This window comes from Rhinatrema bivittatum, chromosome 5 (assembly GCF_901001135.1).
Source record: "Rhinatrema bivittatum chromosome 5, aRhiBiv1.1, whole genome shotgun sequence".
In the NCBI taxonomy this organism is placed as follows: domain Eukaryota; kingdom Metazoa; phylum Chordata; class Amphibia; order Gymnophiona; family Rhinatrematidae; genus Rhinatrema; species Rhinatrema bivittatum.
In genome coordinates, this window is record NC_042619.1 from 46309798 (window position 1) to 46334061 (window position 24264).

General features: G+C 42.7%; 1 protein-coding gene across 2 annotated transcripts in view; it reads left to right on the forward strand.

The window, feature by feature from the left end:
* LOC115091933 (putative N-acetylated-alpha-linked acidic dipeptidase) overlaps positions 1-24264 on the forward strand; it is a 126609-nt gene that overhangs the window by 57016 nt on the left and 45329 nt on the right. Inside the window, exons 8-10 of one of the 2 annotated variants that reach the window (XM_029602295.1) lie at positions 9278-9373; positions 15904-15989; positions 22651-22770. In XM_029602295.1, coding sequence (XP_029458155.1) covers positions 9278-9373; positions 15904-15989; positions 22651-22770 — 302 coding nt within the window. The remainder of the gene's footprint in view (positions 1-9277; positions 9374-15903; positions 15990-22650; positions 22771-24264) is intronic. The other variant, XM_029602296.1, reaches the window with a different exon arrangement.

The window sequence follows — 24264 nt, forward strand, 5'->3', positions numbered from 1 at the left end:
TTTTTTTAAATTTATTATTTATTGAATTTTTATATCATATAAGAGTTCCTGGAGAAGTGTTTGAACTGTCACATATGATATTTTATTACAGCAACTCCTTAGTTTTAATACAGTCTCTTACTGAAGATCCCCCAACACGGTCCCGTGTTTCGCCACCCGGCTGCTTCGGGGGGGAATTAGTTTTAACAGCAATCTGTATCAGTCTGACATAATTTTGAACCGGAGTGCTAGAGTGCACTCCGGTTCAAAATTATGTCAGACTGATACAGATTGCTGTTAAAACTAATTCCCTCCCCGAAGCAGCTGGGTAGCGAAACACAGTACCATGTTGGGGGATCTTCAGTAAGAGACTGTATTAAAACTAAGGAGTTGCTGTAATAAAATATCATATGTGACAGTTCAAACACTTCACCAGGAACATTTATTTCTTGCACTTTTGTGTATGCTGTCTATTTAGAGTGCAAGTGGTGCTCTGGTGTTGTTTTGTTGGATTTATATCATATAAGATACATTTCACAGTATTAAGTAATAAAACAAAAGAAAAAACATATATTCAATCATCTTATTTCTATCTGTGAATAATTATCTATAGAAATGACAATCATAAGATAAAAGAGAGTACGGAAAAGAACATATTACTCTAGAAGCAGTCTATTAATAAGAAAATCTTTGAGATTTTCTTTGAGAAATAGAAAGATTTTGAAAGGAATGTGCGTCAATGCATTTGCCAGTTTTACCAGTTCATTCCCAGTTTACTTAGTTAACGGATAGGTCCTCCAAACCCCCCCCCCCCCCCCCCCCCAGTTTGATAGACTATACAACCCCCAGTTACCCCAGACCTTTTAAACCCCTCCAAAATGACTCTTTTTTTTTTTTTTACTTACATGCTATCCATAGCAGAAGTAGTTACATGGCAGGGGGCCTTGGCATGCGCCAGATCATGTAAATATTTACATGCAAAATTCTGGTTAAAGTCCCAAAATGCCCATGTACTTTCAGAGGAAACCATGTAAACCAGATGACAGAAAAATCAACCCATAAAAGATCAACATATCTAAAAATCGGAAAATCGCGATGGAAAGTAACTATAATCAAAAAGTTCACCTCTGTTCATAAAGCTTACCTAGGACAATCAATAGGGATCAAAAAGTGTTTAGGAGGCAAATTATGTCAAGGCTGAAAATCTAAAAGAAAAAACTAAAAGAAAAACAGAGGGTCAAACCCAAACAGAGAAAGGAAGATAAAGAACCAATGAAAAAATGAGAAAAATAAACAATAGAAAAAAGGTAAGAGAAGGAAAATAAAAACTTACCCTCAAAAGCAGACAAGGGTTAAAAATGTGAAGGAATACTTGTTAACCCATCAGTTTCTACAAGGAAGAATTGAACATGGGTAAATAAGCGGGCATGTTGCTGCCTCGGGCTAGTGTTAAAGATAGGAGCTAGATAGCAAATGGATAAATCAAAGAGCTTCAGTGTTAAGAGGAAAATAACTAAGGGGTCATTTTCTAAGCCTATCGCACGTGTGCGATAGCTTGCCGGGGGCGGTGAGGAGGCAGACGCGGCACTATCTTCGCTGTAAGCACCGTTATCGTCGCCAATAGCGCACCCAATAGCACCACCTTTCACGATTGCACTATTGGGTGCGAAAGCCAGTAGTGATAACACCGCGGTGGTGCGATGGCTGCCGGCTTTCGCTGGCCCACCTCCACCTTCGCCCCCACCCCCACCCCCCGTTACTGCTGGATTCACCATTCTGTGCGAGAATGGAGAATCCAGGCCTAAGATAGATGAATTGTGGGTGAAAACACATAGAAAGAATATGTAAAGAATGTGGGACGGGACTGGACAAAAATTGCGCTACCAGACTGTGTATAAAAGGATGATGCAAAAAAGACTTGCAATGAAGTTCTAGGAGTAACATAACACCAACTCTTTAGAATTTTAATTCAGGATAAATCAACACTGCAAAAAGTATAGAATATATGTCACTAAAGGGGTTAACCAAAGAGAAGGTGACATTAAAGCTAAAAGTAACAGCCCTTCATCTAAACTTACTCCTCAGGAATGTGAGAAAATACTAACAGGATTTGCCACTGCATCAAAGCAGAGCTGTCCAAATAGGGCTAGGTGTGTGGAAAAAGGAGTCATGTGACATCTGTCAACCGGCTGTCAAGGTTTCCAAGAGCTGCCCAGAGCAGTAAGGTAAAGAAGAATGCTCTTGATAGAAATCAGCTTAAACAGAAAGGGAAACAAAGAGAGAAAAAGGAAAAAAAGGGGAGAGAAAGGGGGCAGGGGAAGGGGAAAAAAGGGAGGGTGGGAAGGGAAGGGAAGGGGGAGCTTGTTCTGGGTAAGCTTTATGAACAGATGTGAACTTTTTGATTATAGTTACTTTCCATCATGATTTTCTGATTTTTTGAGTTTCGATATGTTGAGTGTTGATTTCTATGTTGTCTGGTTTATATGGTTTGTTGATATATTATATTTGTAATTCCTTATCAACCAATTTGTATCTGAGCATTTTTATTGTATCTTCGTTTATGTGTGTGCCCTGTTCATGATTTCATGTTTTCAGCTGTCTTTGTCCTTTTTCTTGCACTTGTTTTCCTACAATTGTTCTGATGTTAGCCACTCTCGTTCTAGGTTCCCTCCCGACGCAGGTTTTCAAAACATGGCCCATGTCGGGAGACCGTGAAGGTTCTGTTAATTAACTACGTTGGTGCACTGACACATTTGCCTGACATGCAATAAAAATGTTTTAAGTTATAAAGGACATTAATAATTTTTGTTGTCCTTCTCTGTTGGATTCTTCATTGATTATTTTTAGTTGGACTGCTCGCCCTTGTTGCTTGGATTATTTCAGGGGGTGGCCAAGAGATATGCGCATAAATACTCAGGCACCTGGGCACGCGCCCAGATTTCTGCTATGGAGGAGGTGTAAGTTTAAAAAACCAACAGTCATCCCTGAGAGGTTTAAAGGGTCTGGGGGAACTGGGGAAAGTACAAGCTATTAAACCAGGGGGTTTGGAGGAGCTAGCTCTATGCTGGGGGAACTGGTAGATGAACTAGTGAAACTGGTCATGGTGTGGATTTACACCTATTAAGAAATTGCCCTACTTATGCTGCAGAAACCCGAGATGTGCAACTGGGCATGCACAAACGTAAAAGTGGGTACACATGGGTGCATATGTGCGTACAAGTTATAAAATTGCAGGCATCCCTGGGCACGCACCAATGCACATGTTTCAATGTGTGGCCACATGCCCCTTTGAAAGTTACCGTCCCTGTCTCCCTTATAGTAGTCATCAGAGATGACATTTCTCCAGTATTATAATCTCTTTTTTCCTAGCATGAGGCCAGATGGACTCAGGACCAATGGGTTATATGCTCTCCTGCTAGCAGATGGAGAACGGAGTCCGGAATCAAAGCTGACGTCACCCCTGCAGTGACCTCAGCCCTTCAGTATCTCTCCGTCTCCTAGCACATGTGGATGTACTTTCCCTATTGGGATTGCAGTACTCATTAGAAGAGGAAAATTTACCTTTAAATTGGAGAAAGATTGAGCCCCGCTCTCCTGTGGTAATACCTAAAGGTCCCTTCCCCAGTCGAGAATTCCTGAGGCAATTTCCGAGATCCCTCAGAGGTATGCCTTGGACCAGTAGACGGTTCCCGGCGTGGACTTTGCTGTTGAAGCAGCTGAAAGGCAGCGGCTGCAGGAAGCCAAGCACGGCGGTGATAGTCAAAGCTCTCTCCACCCACAGCTGGAGACAATCTCTGTACTCAGCCGTAAGTGATGAGCCCAGGTAAGTAAAGAAGAGAAGAGGATTCCTTCCAATTCAGAGACGTGGAGGAGCTTCAATAAGTCCTTCCTCTGGTCTCCTTGCCTGGCGCGCCATACCGATGACGTTCCCAATCCCGTTGGGGTAAGGGAAAGGGGCTTTTGAGCGGGTTGAGCAGCCCCCTGATGGGCTAGGCTCTGCTTCAGGCTCAGTGGGCACTCCACGTGGTAGGCCGCAGTAGCGCCATCTTGCTTGTGGTTTGTGTGTCCCCATTTCCCTCCATAGAGCGTCAGTATGCATGGTGTGTGCTAGCTCTGCTCACACACTGTTTGCCTAATGGCGTGCATACCAACGCGCATACCTGCATGCATACACTCACGCATCGGTATAGGATGTGCGCACTCAATTGCAGGTGCTAGCCTGTTGAGCGCACAGTTACCATTTATTATGGCTCCAGCAGCAAAGAAGCATAATTGACACCCTCTTTGTGCTGCCTACCATATTAGGACTAAACAGTCTGACCTGGAGTCTTTCCTATGTTAGCACTGTGAGGAGGCCCAGGGAGGGTTGGACTCCCAGAACTTTTCCAAGCCCGGTTCCTCCCACTCAGAATATGGGTCAGCCACGATCTTATCCAGTGGCACCCCAGATCTGAGTAATCCCGGGGCTGGGCTAGGTCTATCTCGGGAGAGGGAATTTAAGCTGCACCTAACCCAGTTCCTCCTGGACTAGGAATGGACCCGGCAGCCTTTTCTTGGGTGGAATTTTTTCTAGGCCTTCAGGACTTCATACAGGCACAGTCTGTCTCTCCTGCCCCTGTCCAGACAGAACCCCAGCCAGGAAGACCTCACTCTCCCAGCCCTATCAGGAGGCCTAGAGACATGCCTCATCTCACTAAGGGTATCCCTTACAGGGACTCAAACACCACGGACAACGAAGGAGATGCAGATTCATTGGAGGATGGGGAAATTCCCCCAGGCTTGGAGCCATAATCGGACCATGTAATAGTTTTTCCATAGAGATGAATTGCCGGCCCTTGTTTCCCAGACCCTGAAGACTCTGGGAGTTCCTGGCTCGGACCCTATGACAGAACCAAAGAAGAATCCCATCCTGGTGTCTCAGCGGAAAACATCTTGCTATTTTCCAATGCTTGAAGCCATCTAGGACTTGATTGATCTGGAATAGGATGCTCCGGAAGCCAGTTTTAAAGGAGGTCAGGCATTGGAAGCTCTGTACCACTGGATCCGGTGGCCAGAGAATGTCTGTGTTTCCCCAAAGCGGACGCCTTGGTCTGCACCATTTCGAAGCAAACTACTATTCCAGTGGAGGGAGGAGCCGCCTTAAAGGATGCACATGACATCAACAAGCCTTTGATGCGACAGCAATGATACTACAGATTGCTTCCGGTTGTGCCCTGGTAGCTCGCACATGCCTGATTCTCAAGAGAGAGGCAGATAACTCAGAGGTGCATTCCAATCCAGACAGGCTGTGGAGCCTGCCACTGCCTTTTTAGCGGATGTGGGCTCTGATCTGGTCCATACCTTGGCCAGAGGAATGGCCTCAGTGGTGGCGGCCAGAAGAAAGCTTTGGCTGCGAAATTGATCAGTGGACGTGACCTCTAAGGCAAATCTCACAAAGATGCCCTTTAAGGAATCCCTCCTATTCAGAAGTGACTTGGAAATGCTGGCCAGTAAGACAAGAGAAAGAGGTTGTAGTGCCCCTCACCTATGAGGGGTAGGGCCAGGGGCTCCCATGCTTTTGGCCCTACAGGAACATTTCAGACATCTCAGTCCTTGGGAAGGTCTCAGTCCTTTTGGAACTGACATCCAAAAAGAGGGGCTGGTTCAGGTTTGGCCCAAACTTCCCAAAGAAGTTTTGCCGACCCATCCATGGGACGAGGAGATAGGGGGTTGACTCTCCCTCTTCTACCAATGGTGGGTCTAGATCATGTTGGACAAATGGGTACTGGATATCATACACGAAGGATACATGCTGGAGTTTCACACTCCTCAGGACATATTCATGATATCTCCGTGCTACTCCCAGCACAAGAAGCTGGCAGTGGAATCTACCTTGTTAAGGCTCCTCAATTTGAGGGCTATAATTCCTGTACCTATGCTCCAGGAAAATACAGGGTGTTATTCCATCTGTTTCATCATACCCAAGAAGGAGGGTTCCTTTCGCCCCATCCTGGACCTCAAGAACATCAACTGTCTCCTACAAGTAATTAATTTCCATATGGAAACTCTGCACTCCGTCATAATGGCTATACAACCAAGAGAGTTCTTAACCTCCCTGGACCTCTCAGAGGCCTACCTTCATATTCTAATCCAACAAGACCACCAGCATTTCCTACACTTTGCTGTGCTGGGCCGCCACTATCAGTTCCGGGCACAGCCCTTCGGTCTGGCCACTGCCCCCAGAACATTTTCCAAAATTATGTTAGTCATGGCGGCGGCACTGAGGAAAGAAAGAATCCTCATGCACCCATACTTGAACGACTGCTTGATCCAGGCAAAGTCATTAGAAGAGAGTCTCCAGGTGACTAACAGGGTGATATCCCTGCTTTAGAAGCTTTGATCGGTCGTGAACATGGACAAGAGCAGTCTCAAACCCTCCCAGTCCTTGGAGTATCTGAGGGTCTGGTTCAAAACCAAACAGGACAAGGTCTTCCTCCCACCCTCAAGGATAAGGAAGATGATGTGCCAAGTTCACTGGTTGTCACACATGATATGCCCCAGGGTGTGGAGCTATCTTCAGGTCCTTGGTCAGATGGCATCAACTCTGGAGGTAGTACCATGGGCTAGGGCACACATGTGTCCACTCCAATGCTCCCTGCTGTCATGTTTGAACCCTCTGTCCCAGGACTATTCAATTAGCTTCCACCTACCGATGGAAGTATGTTCTCAGCTTCAGTGGTGGCTGCAGGAAGCTCACCTGAGCATGGGTGTAAGCCTGTCCCATCTGGACTGGCTAGTTCTCACGAAAGATGCAAGCCTCCGGGGGTGGGGAGCTCACTGTCAGAACTGTCAACCTAGGGGCGTTGGATCAAGGAAGAGGCGTGCTGGGACATAAACCACCTGGAAGCCCAGGCAGTCAGATTAGCGTGTCTACAGTTCAGCCACAGGCTCCAGGGTCTGGTAGTCTGCATGATGTCAGACAATGCAACAACGGTAACCTACATCAACCACCAGGGAGGAACCAAGAGCCAGCAAGTGTCCCTGGAGATAGATCCCCTTATGGAATGGGTGGAATTGAACCTACGGATGATCTCGGCCTCCAACATCGCAGGAAAAGACAAGGTCAGAATAGACTTTCTAAGCAGGGAGTGTCTGGATCCAGGAGATTGGGCGATGTCAGCCAGAGTCTTTCAGCTGCTGGTAGATCACTGGAAACTCCCATCCATTGTCCTGCTGGCCACATCTCACAAATCGAAGGTCTCCCAATTCTTCAGTCACAGAAGAGATTAGCAATCCCTGGGGATCGAAGCCCTTGTTCAGACCTGGCCAGGGGAGGACTTACTGTATGCCTTCCCTCTGTGGCCCCTGCTGGACAAGATCATTCGCAAGATCAAGCACCACAGGGGATTAGTCATTCTAGTGGCTTTGGATTGGCACAGACGCCTGTGGTATGCAGACATGCGGAGGCTTCCATCACACAGGGACTTTCTCCAACAAGGTCCGGTTCTTCACGAGGATCCGACTCTGTTTTATCTTACGGTCTGGCCCTTGAGAGGGCTCATCTGTTGAAGCATGGATATTTGGAGGCAATAATTTCCACCTTGCTCCGCACCTGGAAGTTCTCAACGTCCTTAGCGTAAGTGCGTATCTGGAGAATATTTGAGGCCTGCTGCAAGGAACGTGGGGTTACCCTTCAGCGCATCCAGACATGGTCCATTTTCTAAAAGGGGTAAAACACCTCCGGCCACCCCTACTGTGGCCGGTTCCCCTTTGGAACCTTAATCTAATTTTGGACTTTTTAGCAGGGCCTTCCTTTCGGCCAATGCACAGTCTATCCTTATGCCTGCTAACGCTGAAAACTGTGTTCCTGGTGGCGATATGCTCGGCTCGTCACATCTCTGAATTACAGACATTGTCCTGTTGGGAGCCTTTCCTCCGGATGACTTCAGGAGCTTTACAGCTTTGCACCATTTCATCCTTCTTGCCCAAGGTAGTTTCAGAGTTTCATGTGAATCAGTCCATTTCCTTGCCGTCCCTAGATAGGCACAAGGACACGGAAGACTACCGTCTCCTCCGCCATTTAAACATTGATTGGCTTTTAGTGCTGTATTGGAACTCTCAGACCTGGTGCGCAAGATGGACCGCTTGTTTGTTCTTCACGGTGGAAGGAAGCAAGGTGAACCAGCTTCGTGGGCTACCATAGCTCGCTGGAACAAGGAGGTGGTCATGGGAGCTTATATAGAGGCCAGAAAGTCATTACCCTTTCAGGTTAAAGCTCATTCCACTAGACCCCCAGCAGTATCTTGGGCAGAAGCTAAGTTGCTGTCTCCCATCGACATCTGCCAAGTGGCATTGCGGTCTTCCTTGCACATCTTCTCCAGGTTCTATCACCTGGATGTTCAGGCTCGAGAGGATGCGGCCTTTGCAAGGTCAGTGCTAATCAGACTGTGGGCAGCCTCCTGTCCCAATCGGGAGTAGCTTTTGTACATCCCTTTGGTCCTGAGTCCATCTGGCTACACGCTAGGAAATGGAGAAATTACTTACCTGATAATTTTGTTTTCCTTAGTGTAGACAGGACTCAACTTCCCACTCATGACTGCCCAAGAACGGTGGCAAGGAATTGCCCATGAGGTGAATATCAATTCCAAAAGGTTATGGGTAAGCTGCCACCCAGTCCCTAGATCCAGGGCATCTATAATCTTGCTGGGATTCAGTGCTTATGTTTGTTTGAGTACAATTACGGTTATCCATTTTTTGATCAAGTTTTAATCAAGTTGTAATCAAATTTTTCAATAATATGTCCACAACGGCTTTTGAAGAGAATACTGAAGGGCTGAGGTCACTGCAGGGGTGTATCTAAGGTGATGTCAGCTTTGAAACCTGACTCCGTCTCCATCTGCTAGCAGGGGAGCACATAACTCATTGGTCCTGAGTCCATCTGACTACACTAAGGACAACGAAATTATCAGATAAGTAATTTCTCCAATATAGGTGAAAAGGAACAGGGATGTGATTTATCTCTATGATAAATAATGATGTTCCATATTTAGCATCCCTAATCACTTCTAGCAATATCTTCTGCTTGAAATGTTAGCTGTCTTGTATCTTTACCTAGCAATACTTCAGAAGCTGCCATCTCACCTTTCCTAGTTTTACATTCATTTCCTAGTTTTTCTACCTGTTCTTCCACAACCGCAGTTTCTTCTTTCTTCTTCATTAGAATGCAAGCTGTTTCCTCTTTCTAGGTATATCTATATCTCAATAATAACTAGATCTGACATTATATGGTATGATTAAGAGTCCACTGCTTTTCCAACAGAAACATGGGAGGACCTGCATCACCAAACACTTGGAAAGGAAATCTTAATGTGTCTTATAACATTGGGCCTGGATTTAAAGCAAGCTATTCCACACAGTAGGTTTGTTTCTTTTCTTATGAAACATTATCTATATATTTAACTGCTTTAAAAAAAAAAACCAACTTTGTTTTGTATGTAAGCAATTACAAAAGGAAAATTACTGTCAGACATTCTGAAAAAAGACTCCAACATAAAGACAGAGAGGATAATTTTTAATAGTGTACCATAAATCAGCCCATACATGCATAAGTAGGTGCGCCTAAAATTATATTTGTATTATGTAAAGGGAGCCAAACAGTTTATAAAATACCACGTATCACTGCCCTGAAAGTGTGTGTGTGCGTGTTTCAGTACATGCACATTTTTTTAATGCAGGTATCTGCATAGTTTATACACCTACGGTATTTTAGGAAAGCACATATATTTTGCGCGTTAAATAATTGTAAAATATGCACATAATAACCCTCGGTTTATGCACAGAGGCAGATATTTTATAAAGTTGGCTGATGCATGCCCAGTAACTCGCTCATGAAAATACTTGTGGGCATACTTCCAAGCACCAAGTTGCTGAAACCTTTAGCAGCTGACTCAAACCCTCCACCAGTTCACCCACATACTCTGCCACTTACTCCAGACCTCTCACCCAAAATTTGCAAAGGCAAGCACTGTGTTTATAAAATATATAAATGTATACATCCTTCCAAAAGACATCACAGCATGCATATCATTCTGCAAGGCAGTGACAGTACACATATATTCCTGCCCTTCTGAAAACTCCCTTAATGTGCATGTGACAATTTTATGTGCTCAGCCCTTACCTTAATCTTTGAAAATTAATCCCACAAAGTGCACTATGGTCAATTCACTAAAGGGTGATAACATAAATTTCACAGGAGGACTACTAGAGAGGAAAAGTAGGAATAAGAACCCCTTATGGCTTCTCTGCCCATGGGTCAAGCAAAGAGACTCTGATCGATTTTTATTATATTTTCTTTGTTTTTATGCTGAAAAATAAGTATGCAAAGTTGTGATGGTTTTGCCTAGATAATTCTTTACACCTACTGTGAAAACAGGATCGCTTATTGCTGCAAAATGTTTGTAGAGATTTGACCAATTTGACAAAGCTTAAAAGTCTATTTTAAAAGCCCTACGTGTGCCAAAGCTGGGAGATATGCACGTGTCTCGGGTCGGCGCATGTTGCGCGGATTTTAAGAAATACCCGAGTACGCACATATCGCCTGGTACGTGCACAAACTGAAAAGGCAAAAAAGGGGTGGGGCATGGGCAGGACATGGGCGGTCCGGGTGTGTAACGTGAAATCTGCACGTAAGTATTTACACGTACAAGTGCGTGCCGGGGTCCCCTACTGTGTAACTTTACTTCTCCCAGCTTTGGCACACGTAGGGCTTTTAAAATAGACTTTTAAGCTTTGTCAAATTGGCCTGTAAGTTTTAAAATTAAAATTTGGAGCTAGTCAGAAGGGTTTGAAGGGTCGGGGCTAATAAGATAAAAGGGAGGGGAGTTAGGGAGTCCTATCCTTTAGCAGGGAAAACTGGGAACAAACTGGGGAAATGGGTATTTGCGTCAGCGCACGTGACTAGCAAAACGTACGCTGCAGAGGCGTCATTTGCGCGCCCATGCACGCGTCCATATAAAATCGCATGCACATATGTACGTATGGTATAAAATGGCCACGTCCATTGCTGCGAGCCGGCATACACACACATATATGTATACTATCCCCTTATGCAGACTTCTTTAATGTCTAAAAACAGCACTTGCACTGAACAATATACTGAAAAGTGTTCTAGGTTTTATCATGAGTAGAGTGCGGTGCATATACTCTTTCTAATGTGCTATTCATGATATTGAACTACTTTTGATGGCAATGCAGCAGTTCACCATCATCTAATAACCATTTGACTTCAAACGTTGCTGATCTGGGCAAAGCTGATACCATTATTTAATGATCAAAGTGACTTTTGAATGAACAAGTGTAATACATTTTTTGCTATTTTCCACAGTGGTAGCAGTAATAATTTGTTGTGTTATAACCTTATTCTGATCTGTACAGGTACAATGAATAAGGGCAAATAAACTCCTGAAAGAGACATTCATGTGTTCTTCAAACCTGTCTACATTCCCTACCTCTGTAATACATCAAAAACAAAATATTTCCACCAGATTAAGTACTAGGCATTGTTTTGTTTTTACTGAAAATGGTGTAGAAGCTTTTCTAAGTATGTTCTAAATCATGAAAAGATATGCAGGATTCAATAAATTGTATTGTGCCTGCAGAGTTTTAAGTTCTTTGTCAGAATAGAAATATTGTCAACAGTTGATAAAAATATGCAGTACACATGTTAATGCATATTAATTATCACGGCTCCCATTGGAGGTAACTTTCCAAAGGATTTACACATATATACCATTGATTTGTCCATAGGATTTATCCACATAAGTGGGCTTTTAAATATTGCTACAATAGTAGGTTACATTTACATGCATAACTGCTTTGAAAATTTCCTAAATTATTTGCAACAGAGACTAGTTTACTAATAATGAATAACTTTAAAACAACAGCGCACATTGGCTGCATGTACTTTTACAATAATATTTTATAACTGCACGAATACTAAAATATGTGTATCTTTACCCTGCAACATACACGCATATGTTCAAATACACATACAACCGAATTTTAAATCCCCTGCGCGCATAAAAAAACGGGTGTTATGCTTGTGGCCGGACCTAGCACGCGCCACGCGTAACCCCTGTTACGTGCCGAAGTGCCAGGCCCAAATAAAGAGGTATCCAGGGGGCAGGGGTTTGGGGGAGGGGGTGGGGCTGTACGCGCTTGTTATAAAATCGGCGCGTCCATGTGTGCGCGCCAGGAAGCGTGCGCACATGGACACGCGTGCACCTTTTAAAATCTACCCCATGGTGCATTGAAAGCGAGTATCTCAATGCTTTGAACTTGCATACTTTTATGGATATAAGCTCATATATTTTACATGCGAAAATAAAGCAGGATTTATATGTGTAAGTTGATATATTTTAAAAAATGTGCTCGTGAGCAAAGTTATCAGTTTTACCAATTAATCCACTAATTCACCCAGTCCTCCAGGTCTTCCAGACCCTGTTATTGTTCAGCCTGAACTCCCTCCAGTTCACCCAGCCTTCCCACCCGGCCAATAGTAAACAATAAACACATTTAATATCACTTACACAAGACACTTTTAATTAGGAGCTGTAAAATTACATGAATAAGCTGGCAAATCTCTGTGCTTGTCTTTTAAAATAGAAACTTATGTGTGTAAATGTTGGTCCCATCCCAGAATGCTCCAGATCGCCCCCTTTTTATGCACATATATGTATGTACATGAAAGCAAAAATATGCACATATGATTGAGGCTTATAAAATAGCATGTAATGAGTACATGCTACTTAGGGCCTCATTTTCCAATATCGCAGTGGTTAAGCATGAGGGGGCGTGTCCCATGCAAATAAGGCATTTGTCGTGCAGCGGGGAAACATCGCATGACGCGATGTTTTCGCCATTTGCGGAAATGGATTCGCAAATTGCGAAAACATCGTGCACCGCGATAAAACAACCAATGAATCTTCGCAGTACACGAAAGAGCACCTTACTATAGTGCCTATGCCCTAGACAGGTATTTGTATCCCTATGGGAGGGCCACCTAGTAACTCGAGGTGGGGATTAGGTATGAGCGTAGGGGGTTGGGGGCCGCTTTCACATTCAACATGAGACGTACGGAAAGAACAGTGGTCTCTAGTGAAGATTTGCTGGCCGTCGGAGTGAGGAAACTCACTCCAAGAAGAGATTTGGGCAATGTTCCCTCAACCTAGCTTGATGGACACTCTACCTGGGCAATCTCTCTCTCTCTCTCTCTGTCTCACAGGTTCACACACAAGCAGGCTCCCAATCTCTCTCTCTGTCTCTCACAGGCACACACAAAAGCAGGTTCCCAATCTCTCTCTCTTTCTTTTTCACAGACACACACAAAAGCAAGCTCCCAATCTTTCTTTCTTTTTTTCACGGACACACACACAAGCAGGTTCCCAATCTCTCTCTCTCTCTTTCTTTTTCACAGACACACACAAAAGCAAGCTCCCAATCTCTCTCTTTCTTTTTTTCATGGACACACACACACAAGCAGGCTCCCAAATCTCTCTCTCTCTGTCTCTCACAGGAACACACACAAGCAGGCTCCCAATCTCTCTCTCTCTATCTCTCACAGGAATACACACACAAGCAGGCTCCCAATCTCTCTCTCTCTCTCTTTCTTTTTCACAGACACTCACAAAAGCAAGCTCCCTATCTCTCTCTCTCTCTCTCTCTGTCTCTCACAGGCGCACACACAAGCAGGCTCCCAATCTCTCTCACAGGCACACACACAAGCAGACTTCCAATCTCTCTCTCTGTCTCTCACAGGCACACACACAAGCAGGTTCCCAATCTCTCTCTCTCTTTATTTTTCACAGGCACACACACAAGCAGGTTCCCAATCTCTCTCTCTCTTTATTTTTCACAGGCACACACAAAAGCAAGCTCCCAATCTCTCTCTCTCTCACTCTCTCTCTCACAGGCACACACACAAGCAGGCTCCCAATCTCTCTCTCTCTCTGTCTCACAGGCGCATACACAAGCAGGCTCCCAATCTCACTCACAGGCACACACACAAAAAGGCTCCCATTATCTCTCTCTCTTTAACAGGCACACACACAAGCAGGCTCCCACCCTCTCTCTCTTTTTCACAGGCAGGCTCCCAATTTCTTTCTCTCTCTTTTTCACAGGCAGGCTCCCAATTTCTCTCTCTCCAGAGGCACACACACAAACAGGCTCCCAATCTCTTTTCTCTTTCACATGCACACACACAAACAGGCTCCCAATCTCTTTTCTCTTTCACAGGCATACACATAAGCATGCTCCCAAACACACAACTGTATCTCTGCTCCTTCTTCGGCCTGCTGGCCTGGGCTCTAGCGGGCACCGCATGTCTTTTTTTTTGGCCCCGCCAGCCTGGGCTCTGACGAATGGGGTCTCTCCTTTCTGATGAGGGGTGGGAACCCCACCATTGCGCAGACAAATGGGGCCTCTGCTTGCCATGTACTGATGTTCCAACTTCCCCGCTCAAGAATTGAGTGTCATCAAGGACGATAACTTGGCATTTGATGATGATGTCGGGCAGGCAGATCGGAGCCTCAGCAGGCCACATATAACAGAGAGTGTCCAAGTGATAGGCAGGCTGGAGTTAAAACCTTTAAGGGCTGGATCTGGCCCATGGGCTGTAGTTTGTCCACCACTGGGCTAGATATTACCCCTGTTTTTTCCTCTTACTATAAGGTTTTTGTGTGCCGTGACATTTCACCGACTTTTTGCCATTTATGGCTTGGCTAGGTGACCATGGATTTGTTCTTACATTTGTTGGAACACTGCAGTAATATTATTGCTTACAGCCACATACTACACCACTATTCAACTGAATACCAGAACAGTCTGATACAATGTCTAGTTCCGAAAAAGCAGTTGCTAATCTTTGTGATACCGAATAGCTTCACTATTCTCCCATGAAAAAGTAACACAAGAACTGATTCTAGATGGACATTATTTACCACTGTAAATACTTTAAACAAATATTGTAAATACTTTAAACAAATACTGTAAATACTTTAAACAAACATGCTCCATGCTCCACTCGATCTACAAATCCCTCTCAGACGACATACCTCCACCAGACCCATCAGAGAAGCTTACAGAGGATCATTAATCGTTCCCCAAACCAAATCCACACACCATCTTACTTTTAGAGACCGGGCTTTCTCCACAGCCGGTCCCTCGATATGGAATTCTATTCCCTCTGATCTGAGACAAGAACCTTGCCTACTAACTTATAGAAAAAGGCTTGGCTGTTTAAACAAGCCTTCCCAGATCCTAACTAAAGTATAGCAACAATTCAATGAGACACTACAATATAATGTAAATAATTCATCTTAAAACTGCTCAGTTCATCTAACTCTCTTTCCTCCCCCAGTTAGATGAACCTTGTTTTAATGTAACTTTACGGTTCTATGCACATGTTCAATGTTCTGTTTTTTTACACCCCCTGTTATCTGTAAACCGGCATGATGTGATTGTATCACGAATGCCGGAATAGAAAAACTGTAAATAAATAAATAAATAAATAAATAAATAGTAACTATGCTACACCAACGTTACCTTGAGACATGTTCAATTGCAATTGCAGTAAGGTATTTAAGGTCCTTATTATGATACTGCTGACAATATTTTGAAATGGAATGTTCTTTTTCTTTTATGTCATCTTTAACTGTCTTTATGGACCAGTGCCATTCAGAGTTATGAGCACAATTTAATTCAACTCAAATTCTAAATATGTCCATTGTCCAGGCATATATAAATGACATAAAAAAGAACATTTCGAACATATATACTGCTAAGATGATCAAGCATAACAGCATCTTTAAATGAAACTTTTAAAAACCTGTGTTTTATGAGCTTGTTTAAGCAAAGTTTTATTTAATTTGAATTTTTACTTTTTTTTAGGAAGGTCAGGATGCACATCCATACCAACAATAAAGTAACCCGAATTTATAATGTGATTGGCACCATAAAAGGAGCAGTAGAACCAGGTACATGCTAAATGTCTTGTAAAATGTGAGGTTGTATCTAAAACTTTTTTTTAATGCAAAGTTACAGAGGAGAGTTTGGTTGGTATTCTTTTGGAACATTCACCTTTTGAAAATTACACGTTCATAAAACGATCCATTATGCATATTTAATGCCCTTTCCAAGCACCCTACCTGACCTGAGAGACAATTCATGAAGCAGCTAATATACCCTTTAAACACTTTTCTTTGATTTTATTATTCTTTCTTGTCCTTTTTTTTTTTTTTATTTGACTTGCTCAGAGCTGTCATCCTCTTATACGGTTGAGATCTGGAATATGCGGTTTTAGTTTCCATGAATAAAAATGCTATCATATTCAATCATATTGAGATGGTTTCTAATAGGAAGCAACAATGGTTAAACTTTGTGTCACAAGTCTTCTGTTAACTTGTAAAATGTATTTGAACTGTTGGATATTCCTTCTTATTGTAACCCCCAAGGAGAGAGCAGGAAAGAGAAAACTTTGGTATTATCACGTAGCCAAAGTGAATAATCTCTCTTCCTCACGTTTCCTCACACATAAAAGAGCACGTCTTCTCTGTATTGCAATTATTAACAATGCAAGTAGTTTCCGCGGAGATAGGGAAGTGCCATAGAACTGATTTTGGAAAGCAATCAATGACAAAAAAATCTGAAATACAATAGATGTTACTTCTTGGTAATAATTACTAAGACTCAAATTCCAAAGAATTTATTTTTAAAAGAACATGAATTGAAGAAACTTCTTTTGTTAACAAGCAGAATTTCTTTAAGTACTTTCCAGGAACACCTTTAACAACTTCAAGTAGAATGTTCAAACAACGAGGTAAGTTATTTCTTTTAACTTTTCTGTTAATCAAGTCTATCCCTATTTCAGGTTTTTAAGAACTTCAAATAATAACCTTTCTTTTTCTATTGTCTTGCAGGGACAAGGATTGACCAACAGAAAAAATATTAGATAAGTTTCAGTTCAAATAATGAACACAAATTTCTTAAACCAAGAATGTGATTCTTTCCTCAAAATATTTTCATATTTGGTGTCTTCCAGATTTCAGTTCTTACTCAGAAAATCACCCAGATAAGTATAAAGGATTTCAGTACTCAGTATGTGAGAACATGTAGAGGTCCATAGTCAGCTGTTGTGTGGCTCAATTAGCTGGATAAACTTATCTGGCTAACTTATCCCATATATTCAGTGACACGGCTTTGCTGCTGAATATATCCTGCTATCTTAAAGTTAACTTTAGGCTAGGTCTATGGGCCAACCAGACTTAGCCAGATTTATTTATTTATTTAACATTTTTCTATACTGACCTTCAAGGATGAATACCATATCAGGTCGGTTTACATCGAACAGGGGATAGATAAGTATAACATAAGGAACAATTTTTTTTTTTTTTTTATAATCAGAGGAAGCAAAAAAGTAAGAAAGTAAAAAAAGTAAAAAGTTACATAAAACAAGGACCATGAACTTGGAGGCTGATTAAGCTGGAAGAAGAAGAAGAAGGTATAAAATTAAATTATTAACCAGATAAGATATCTGGTTAATTCTGAATATTGGAGTTAGCCAGGAAACTTATCTGGATAACTCAACTCCTCCTAGTTATGCCCCCAGAACACCCTACTCAGCTAATTTCTAGCTGCCTAACTTATTATCTGGCTAGAATTTAATCAGATATGTGTCCAAATCTTCTATATTATCCAGTTACATGCTTTTGGGTATAGACCTCTAAATTTCTGTCAGTCTCACTGCATGCCTCAATTTGTGTATATCTGAGGGTTTCTGTGTGTTTTATTGTCTGTACTTGTTTCTGGCCAGAAATGTATCATCCCTATAACAAGTGTTCAAAATATAGTTCACAGCTCTGCAGTCTTTGCTGACGATGCTGGAGTGTATACGTACAATTTCTTCTTTTTGAACTCTTGGGTCCTCAGTTCCTCTAATCCACATCTGGCCCCAACAGAGCACCTACCAGATTTAACAAAATGAAAAAGAGAGACTATCTACTCTTTATGCAAGTTATCTTTTGGTAAAATCTATATGCCTCATTGAGTTATGTACCAGTTAATAAAAAATAAACCATAAAAAATGTGTACCATTATCTCATTTTTGTCAGTTACTCAAATTTACTTTTCGGTCATTCAAAACTTAAATTACAGCAAATTCCTAGTCCATGCATCTTTGCTGATAAATTTTAATTAGATTTCTTCTCACATAAATTTCTTCTATTTTCTTACCCTCTCACAAAGACTTTATTTCTCCTAGTATTGTACCACTGCATTAACGTGCAAACCCCGTCTGCCAAGGTTAATGGGCTTTCTCTTGCAAATTCTTTTGCTCTCTTACCAAAAAAAAAATTACTTCTTTCTCACTAACTGCAACAGTTATACAAGTGTGCTTCTTCTTCCCTCTGAGTCCTCTCTCCATTTTCCCCGTTCTGTTTCCTAAGACTTTCTACTTTTTCCTGTTTCTTGCTAAATTTTTGTAAGGCTAAGCTATATCCCAGAAAATTGTTTATTTTTCTCTCCTGACCTTGGGCTTTGTCAATTGTTTTTTCTACTGAATGTGTGCTTCCTTGTTTAGATTTCCTTCCTGGAGATGGCTCCACAGGTCAGCAATTAATTAAAAAAACAAAACATAGGTTCTCTCTGACATCTCGGGCTGTCTTTCTCTTTCAGAACCATTTTTCATGGGCCCAAGTAATTAATTATTATTTTTACCTCTGTTACATTACTTTTAACTGAACTTGAAGGCAAAAAAATTTTTTGGTCTCACGGGTTTATTTATCCCCAAAGTACTGAAACAATTTGTAAATAGCCTAACAAATCTACTATCTAAGAACTTCTTCTCTTGCATGCCTTTCCTTTAACTTGCATTAAACCTTTTGCTAACAGAATAACAGTGGTATTTCTTAAATATCTTCATAGTTGACATATACATTGTTTAGAGAGGGTTATTTCTAAAGTACTTTACTGGCAGAAATCGGTGGCTGATGTTCCACAGTGCAAGGTCACCACTAATAATGGGGAGCCTATGTCCTGGCAGATGAAACCATCTGGAACTTACCCCAGTTGTCCCTTGTCCTGCGAAGGAAGGTGGGGCTCAGAAGTGACTAGTGAATGCCCAGGCCTCAGGCAAGGAGGGGGGGGGGGACTTATGGAGATGCCACTGAGCCATGTAGTTGGGCAGTCGGTGCAGTTTCATGACTGGTTATTTTGGGATGCATACTGACAACATTGGTGGGCAATGACTGCACCTATGGGCCTGTGATTGGTTGAGGGATGGAGCCAGTGGGGGATTTAAATGTGACCAATTCCCTCACCCCCTCCTCTTTTGCCATTTTGCACTGTGAAGACAAATCGCTCTGAAACCAGAACCAGCTTTGCTATTTTGACCAGTGGGGGATGGGGGTGGGGGGGTGGTGGTGCTGTGTATTGCCAATGAAAGACCATCACCAGAAGGTGCTGCAATCTTGTTTTGCCCTTTTGTGGTTTGTTGAAGCCCAAGGTTCCAGGGCAGCACAAGGGTCCACTGGATCCGACAAAGGCAAGAGGCCACCACTGCAAGTGTTTGTCCTCCTAAATTTTTATGAGTATGGGATTCCATGGAAGCATAAATGTCCATGGGGCCCACCAATGGTGAGAGGATGCCTCTGTCATTGGTGGCACCCTGGGTTTCCCCTCTTGTTTCTGTGGGCCTACTTGTGCCACTGTATGGGGGTGATAAGGATTCCCATAGTTCCCTGTACGTACCCGGATCAGTCCAGACTATGGGTTGAGCCTCCTTTCCAGCAGGTGGAGACAGACTAAAACTGAAAGGATATCCTATATGAGGACAGAGCCTATCCTGTAACCCTTCAGTTTCTTCTTCTGCCTCCCTGTTTGGCTGCAGAGGTGAGGTAATTGTTCTGCCCCTGCTTGCAGCACAGCTGATTTCCAACCCACATTTCTGTTTCCATGTTGGGGTACAAAAAAGTGATGGCCATGTCCGCATTTGTCCACAGAGTGAGCCAGGATTGTAATAGGTAGGTTAGCTCTGATGGCCTGAGATTGGATTCAGTGTGCCCGGCCACTTCCTGCATGTCCTGCTGTTCAGCTGGCATGAGTTTGGTTGCAGGGATAGAACAGATCAGGATACCCTTGTAACATATTAGTTGTGTGGCTTGGCCTGCTGCTGCTGCTGTGATCGCTGGCCCCAGTGACAACCCTTTTTGCTGGTGGAAGGCCAGTATTGTGGATGCTGTTGGAGCCTGGGGTGAGTCTGGTAAGGATCTTTATGGCTAGGATAGCCCATCGGCCCCTGTCCTCCATTCTCTCCACCTCCCTTGACAGCATGGCTTCATGCTGGGCTGGCCCAAGGGAGCCTCTGTGGCATCTTGCCAGTAGTATCCACACTAGGCTGGCTCAGTTTGTTGGCCCGGGAAGGTCCAGCCAAGGCTGCCAGAGGACCTTTTTTTAACTTTGTTTGTTTGGGATTTTTTGTTTGTTTTGGGGGAGGTGTTCTGAATTGGAAAATGAACCAAACTGAAAAAAAACCCCATTAAATGAACCATATAAACAACCCCCCTCCCAAAACAAAAACAAAAACCCCCCCAAAATTTGGGGGTTTCAAGTCCTTAGTGGCTCCGTGTTTCTTTACCAAATGCCCCCTTCTTAATAGTTTATTCAGTTTTGCAAAGAGCACAGGGAAGCCCTTGCTTTTAGGCATTTCACTAACAGCTGGCTTCCCTCCAGGTTTGGTACATTCTGCATGACCTCAGAGGGATGGTGCCATTTTGACCGCCAGGCTCCATTAGACCTGCAGAGCTTCAGCAGTAAGGAGCTGGGTGGACTAGTGTGGTGGCAATCTCCAGAGGGGTGATTTGAGCAAATGAGAGGGATATATTGTACCTTTACTCTTACAATTTTGCCTGTTTTTATTTTGGCTGCCTCCCAAGCTAGCAGGGGATTGGAACGGGTGGGGGGGGGGGGGGGTCTCAAGAGAACCCTTGGGATATTGAAATACGTGGATGAGGGTTGTGTGGGGCCTAGCAGGCCCTTTAAGAACATAACCGTTAAGGCTGCAAGGCTGCCATCATGCTATCTGACCTCAGGGGACCTAAGCTGTAGTATTTTTACTAGTAGTATTTGACCACAGGAGGAAATACCACAGGGTTTACTAAGTTGCAGTACTGAGTACCATAGTTTAGTAAACCCCCTGTTATTTTCCCCACAGAGGAATATACCATGGTTTAGTATATAAGGCCATAAAATTATTTTGGTATATAAATGATTTTACATAAAGAGATACTTCACTATGGGCCTGATTTTAAAAAGCATTTACTCGAGTAAAACAGGGTTTTACTCGAGTAAATACACTTTACTTGAGTAAGTGGGCTTTTGAAAATTGCTATAATATATGCCATTGAATTGTCCATAGGATTTACTTGTGTAAGTGCACTTTACTCCAGTAAATGGCTTTTGGAAATTGCTACAATAGTAGTTACATTTACATGCGTAACTCCTTTTGAAAATTACCCCCTATAGGTTTAGAAAACATTCACAAGAAAATTAGGGATAGAATTAAGACTTTATTCAGGTGACAATTAATGACTCAGACTCTTGAGCAAGTTGAGTCTTAAAATTCAAAATTGTATGTTTTTTAAGTAAGTGCTGGTAAATCGCTTGTACTGTCTTTTTGGCTCCTCTGGTAGGTCCTAAGTTGAATATGGAAGAAAGGTCCTGCTTCTGGCTTGGTGGAGTGGCAGAGATTGGCCCAGGAAGCCTGCTTCTGGCCAGTGGAGGATATTGCAGCCACATCAGTGGAGGCCAACACAAAAACTTAACTATAATTTCAGGAGTTAAGTTTTTGCGTTACCAGGAGCTTTGCAAATCTCATTATTTAATGCAAGTTGCATCATTTCCTTTTTTATATTAATGAGCTGTTTTGCACACCTTTGCATAGATCACAACTCATTAATAATTTTACTGCATTAGTTTTTTTTTTTACTCCATTTTAATGCAGCCCAGCACACTAAGGCTAATGTGCTTTAAACACACATTAATATGAGTTAGCGCTATATCACCCTTAATGCACTTTTGCACATTGGCTTCTTAGTTGAGAATTGAAACTATGTGGAAGTTTACATGGCGAAAGTGCAAAAGGAAAACCAATATTGAAGACATCCATTCCACAGTAAACTACTAGAATGAGGCACATTTGCTTTCAGAGATATTCTTTTGGCACCATCACTTCCCTGAAAAAGAAGCCAATACATCCTTTATTTTTTCTTTTCAAACAAGATTTGAGAACTCAGAACAAATTGTCTCTTCAGAGCTGAACCGGGTTCGGCTGACTTATATTATAACTTATGGATGGCTTTGTAGTTTTAAAAAAAAAAAGCTAGAAGGAAACAATAAAAATCCCATTTGGAAAGCACTGTTTGATCTTTTGAGCAGAATTTTTTTACTGATAGGCTGCTAAAGCAGTAGGATGTCTATAATCACCCGGTTATTGTAAAAAAATAAATAAATACATGAAACTTTAAGCTCCACCGTTGACAACATGTAACATTTCTGGGAGGGGTACTACAATCAGTCCTGCTGTTATTATGACAATATATCTGTTTTACACTCTTAAATGAATTTGCATGTTTAATTTCCCAGATAGATATGTTATCCTGGGAGGCCATCGTGATTCATGGGTGTTTGGGGGTATTGATCCCCAAAGTGGGGCAGCTGTGGTTCATGAGATTGTCAGAAGTGCCGGGAAACTGAGAAAGGAAGGTAAGGATTCCCTACGGGAAAAGTAAAACAATTGTACGTGCAAGGAACCAGAGCTGGTTTCCCCATTACAGGTTAGAAAGTAAAATCAGTGGCTGAAAATCGCCTTTTCCCTCTGCAGGTAAAAGTGCCCACGCCGTTCAACAGCACAGATACTTTGCTCTCTGCTGCAAAAGGGCTGGGAACAGGGGAGGGGGGCAGGTCTGGGAAGCAATGCTCAGGGATTTGATTTAGAAATGCGTTCATACACCGTGTGCTGGCGGCATTGCACCTGCTGTAAAGGTATAGAAGTGACCACAGTGCTGGCTCCTGAATTTTCAAAGGGAAACACTGCATGCAGGTCTCATAGCACCAAGTACCCACAGGCCTGCAAGCAATGTGGGGATTTTAACAATTGCCTTCTAAATAAATGGGGCAGATTTTAAAAGCCCTGCGCTCACTGAGCCTATTTTGCATAGGCCCGGCGACGGGCACATGTCCCGGGGCTTTGAAAAAGGGGCGGGGGATCGCGCGCCGGCCAGCTGCAAGTTACGCCAAAGGCTATTTACGCCAAAGGCAGGCGTAAATAGCAAAATTAACATAGGGGGGGATTTAGGTAGGGCTGGGGGCGGGTTAGATAGGGGAAGGGAGGGGAAGGTGGAGGGGAGCGGAAGGAAAGTTCCCTCTGAAGCCGCTCCGATTTCGGAGGGAATGAGGAAAGCCATCAGGGCTCCCCTAGGGCTCGGCACGCGCAAGGTGCACAAGTGTGCACCCCCTTGCATGCGCTGACCCCGGATTTTATAAAATGCGCGCGGCTGCGTGCCCATGTTACAAAATCGGGCGTAGCTATTAAAATCCAGCCCAATATGCATATATTGTGATCCTGGCCTGGATAGTTCAAGGTGCATTATGTTTTCCATTGTTAGGTGTTATCTCTTGGTAAAAAATCTTGCAGAAATAAATAATTTTGCAGTTTTTGCTGATAAACATTACATATAGTTGCAGTTAATTAAAAGAGAAAGTGGGTTTATTGAATCATTGATGTATCTGGTCTACCAATAAATAAATAATCCTAACCAAAGATTTTTCATTCTGAATTACTACGAAACAATTATCAATGCTCTACAATACAGCTCCTTTGAAAGCAAGTGGTTGATCATGTCACTTTATTTCCTATGCTATAGTTTATTTAAATTTTCTTGGTTAATAATGCAGTCCTTTGGAAACTGTCATAGAGATCAGGTCTCAACAATGGTACCCAGGTATCAATTCTAAATTCTATAACTGATTATTCTTCAAAAGCATTTATTACTTTAGGTCATGACAACTGTTTTCTAGCATCTAATGTGTTTATTTCCATATTTTCAAACCAGAAATAACACTGTAAGTTAAGGTAGCAACAGTAGGTAGAGAATATCTTCAGATTTATGTGTTGGCAATGGTTTGTGCCTTTCTGTTGAATTTTTCATTGTTTTATAAAGATATTTGAAACAAAAGCTGCACGTTGTTTAATAACCC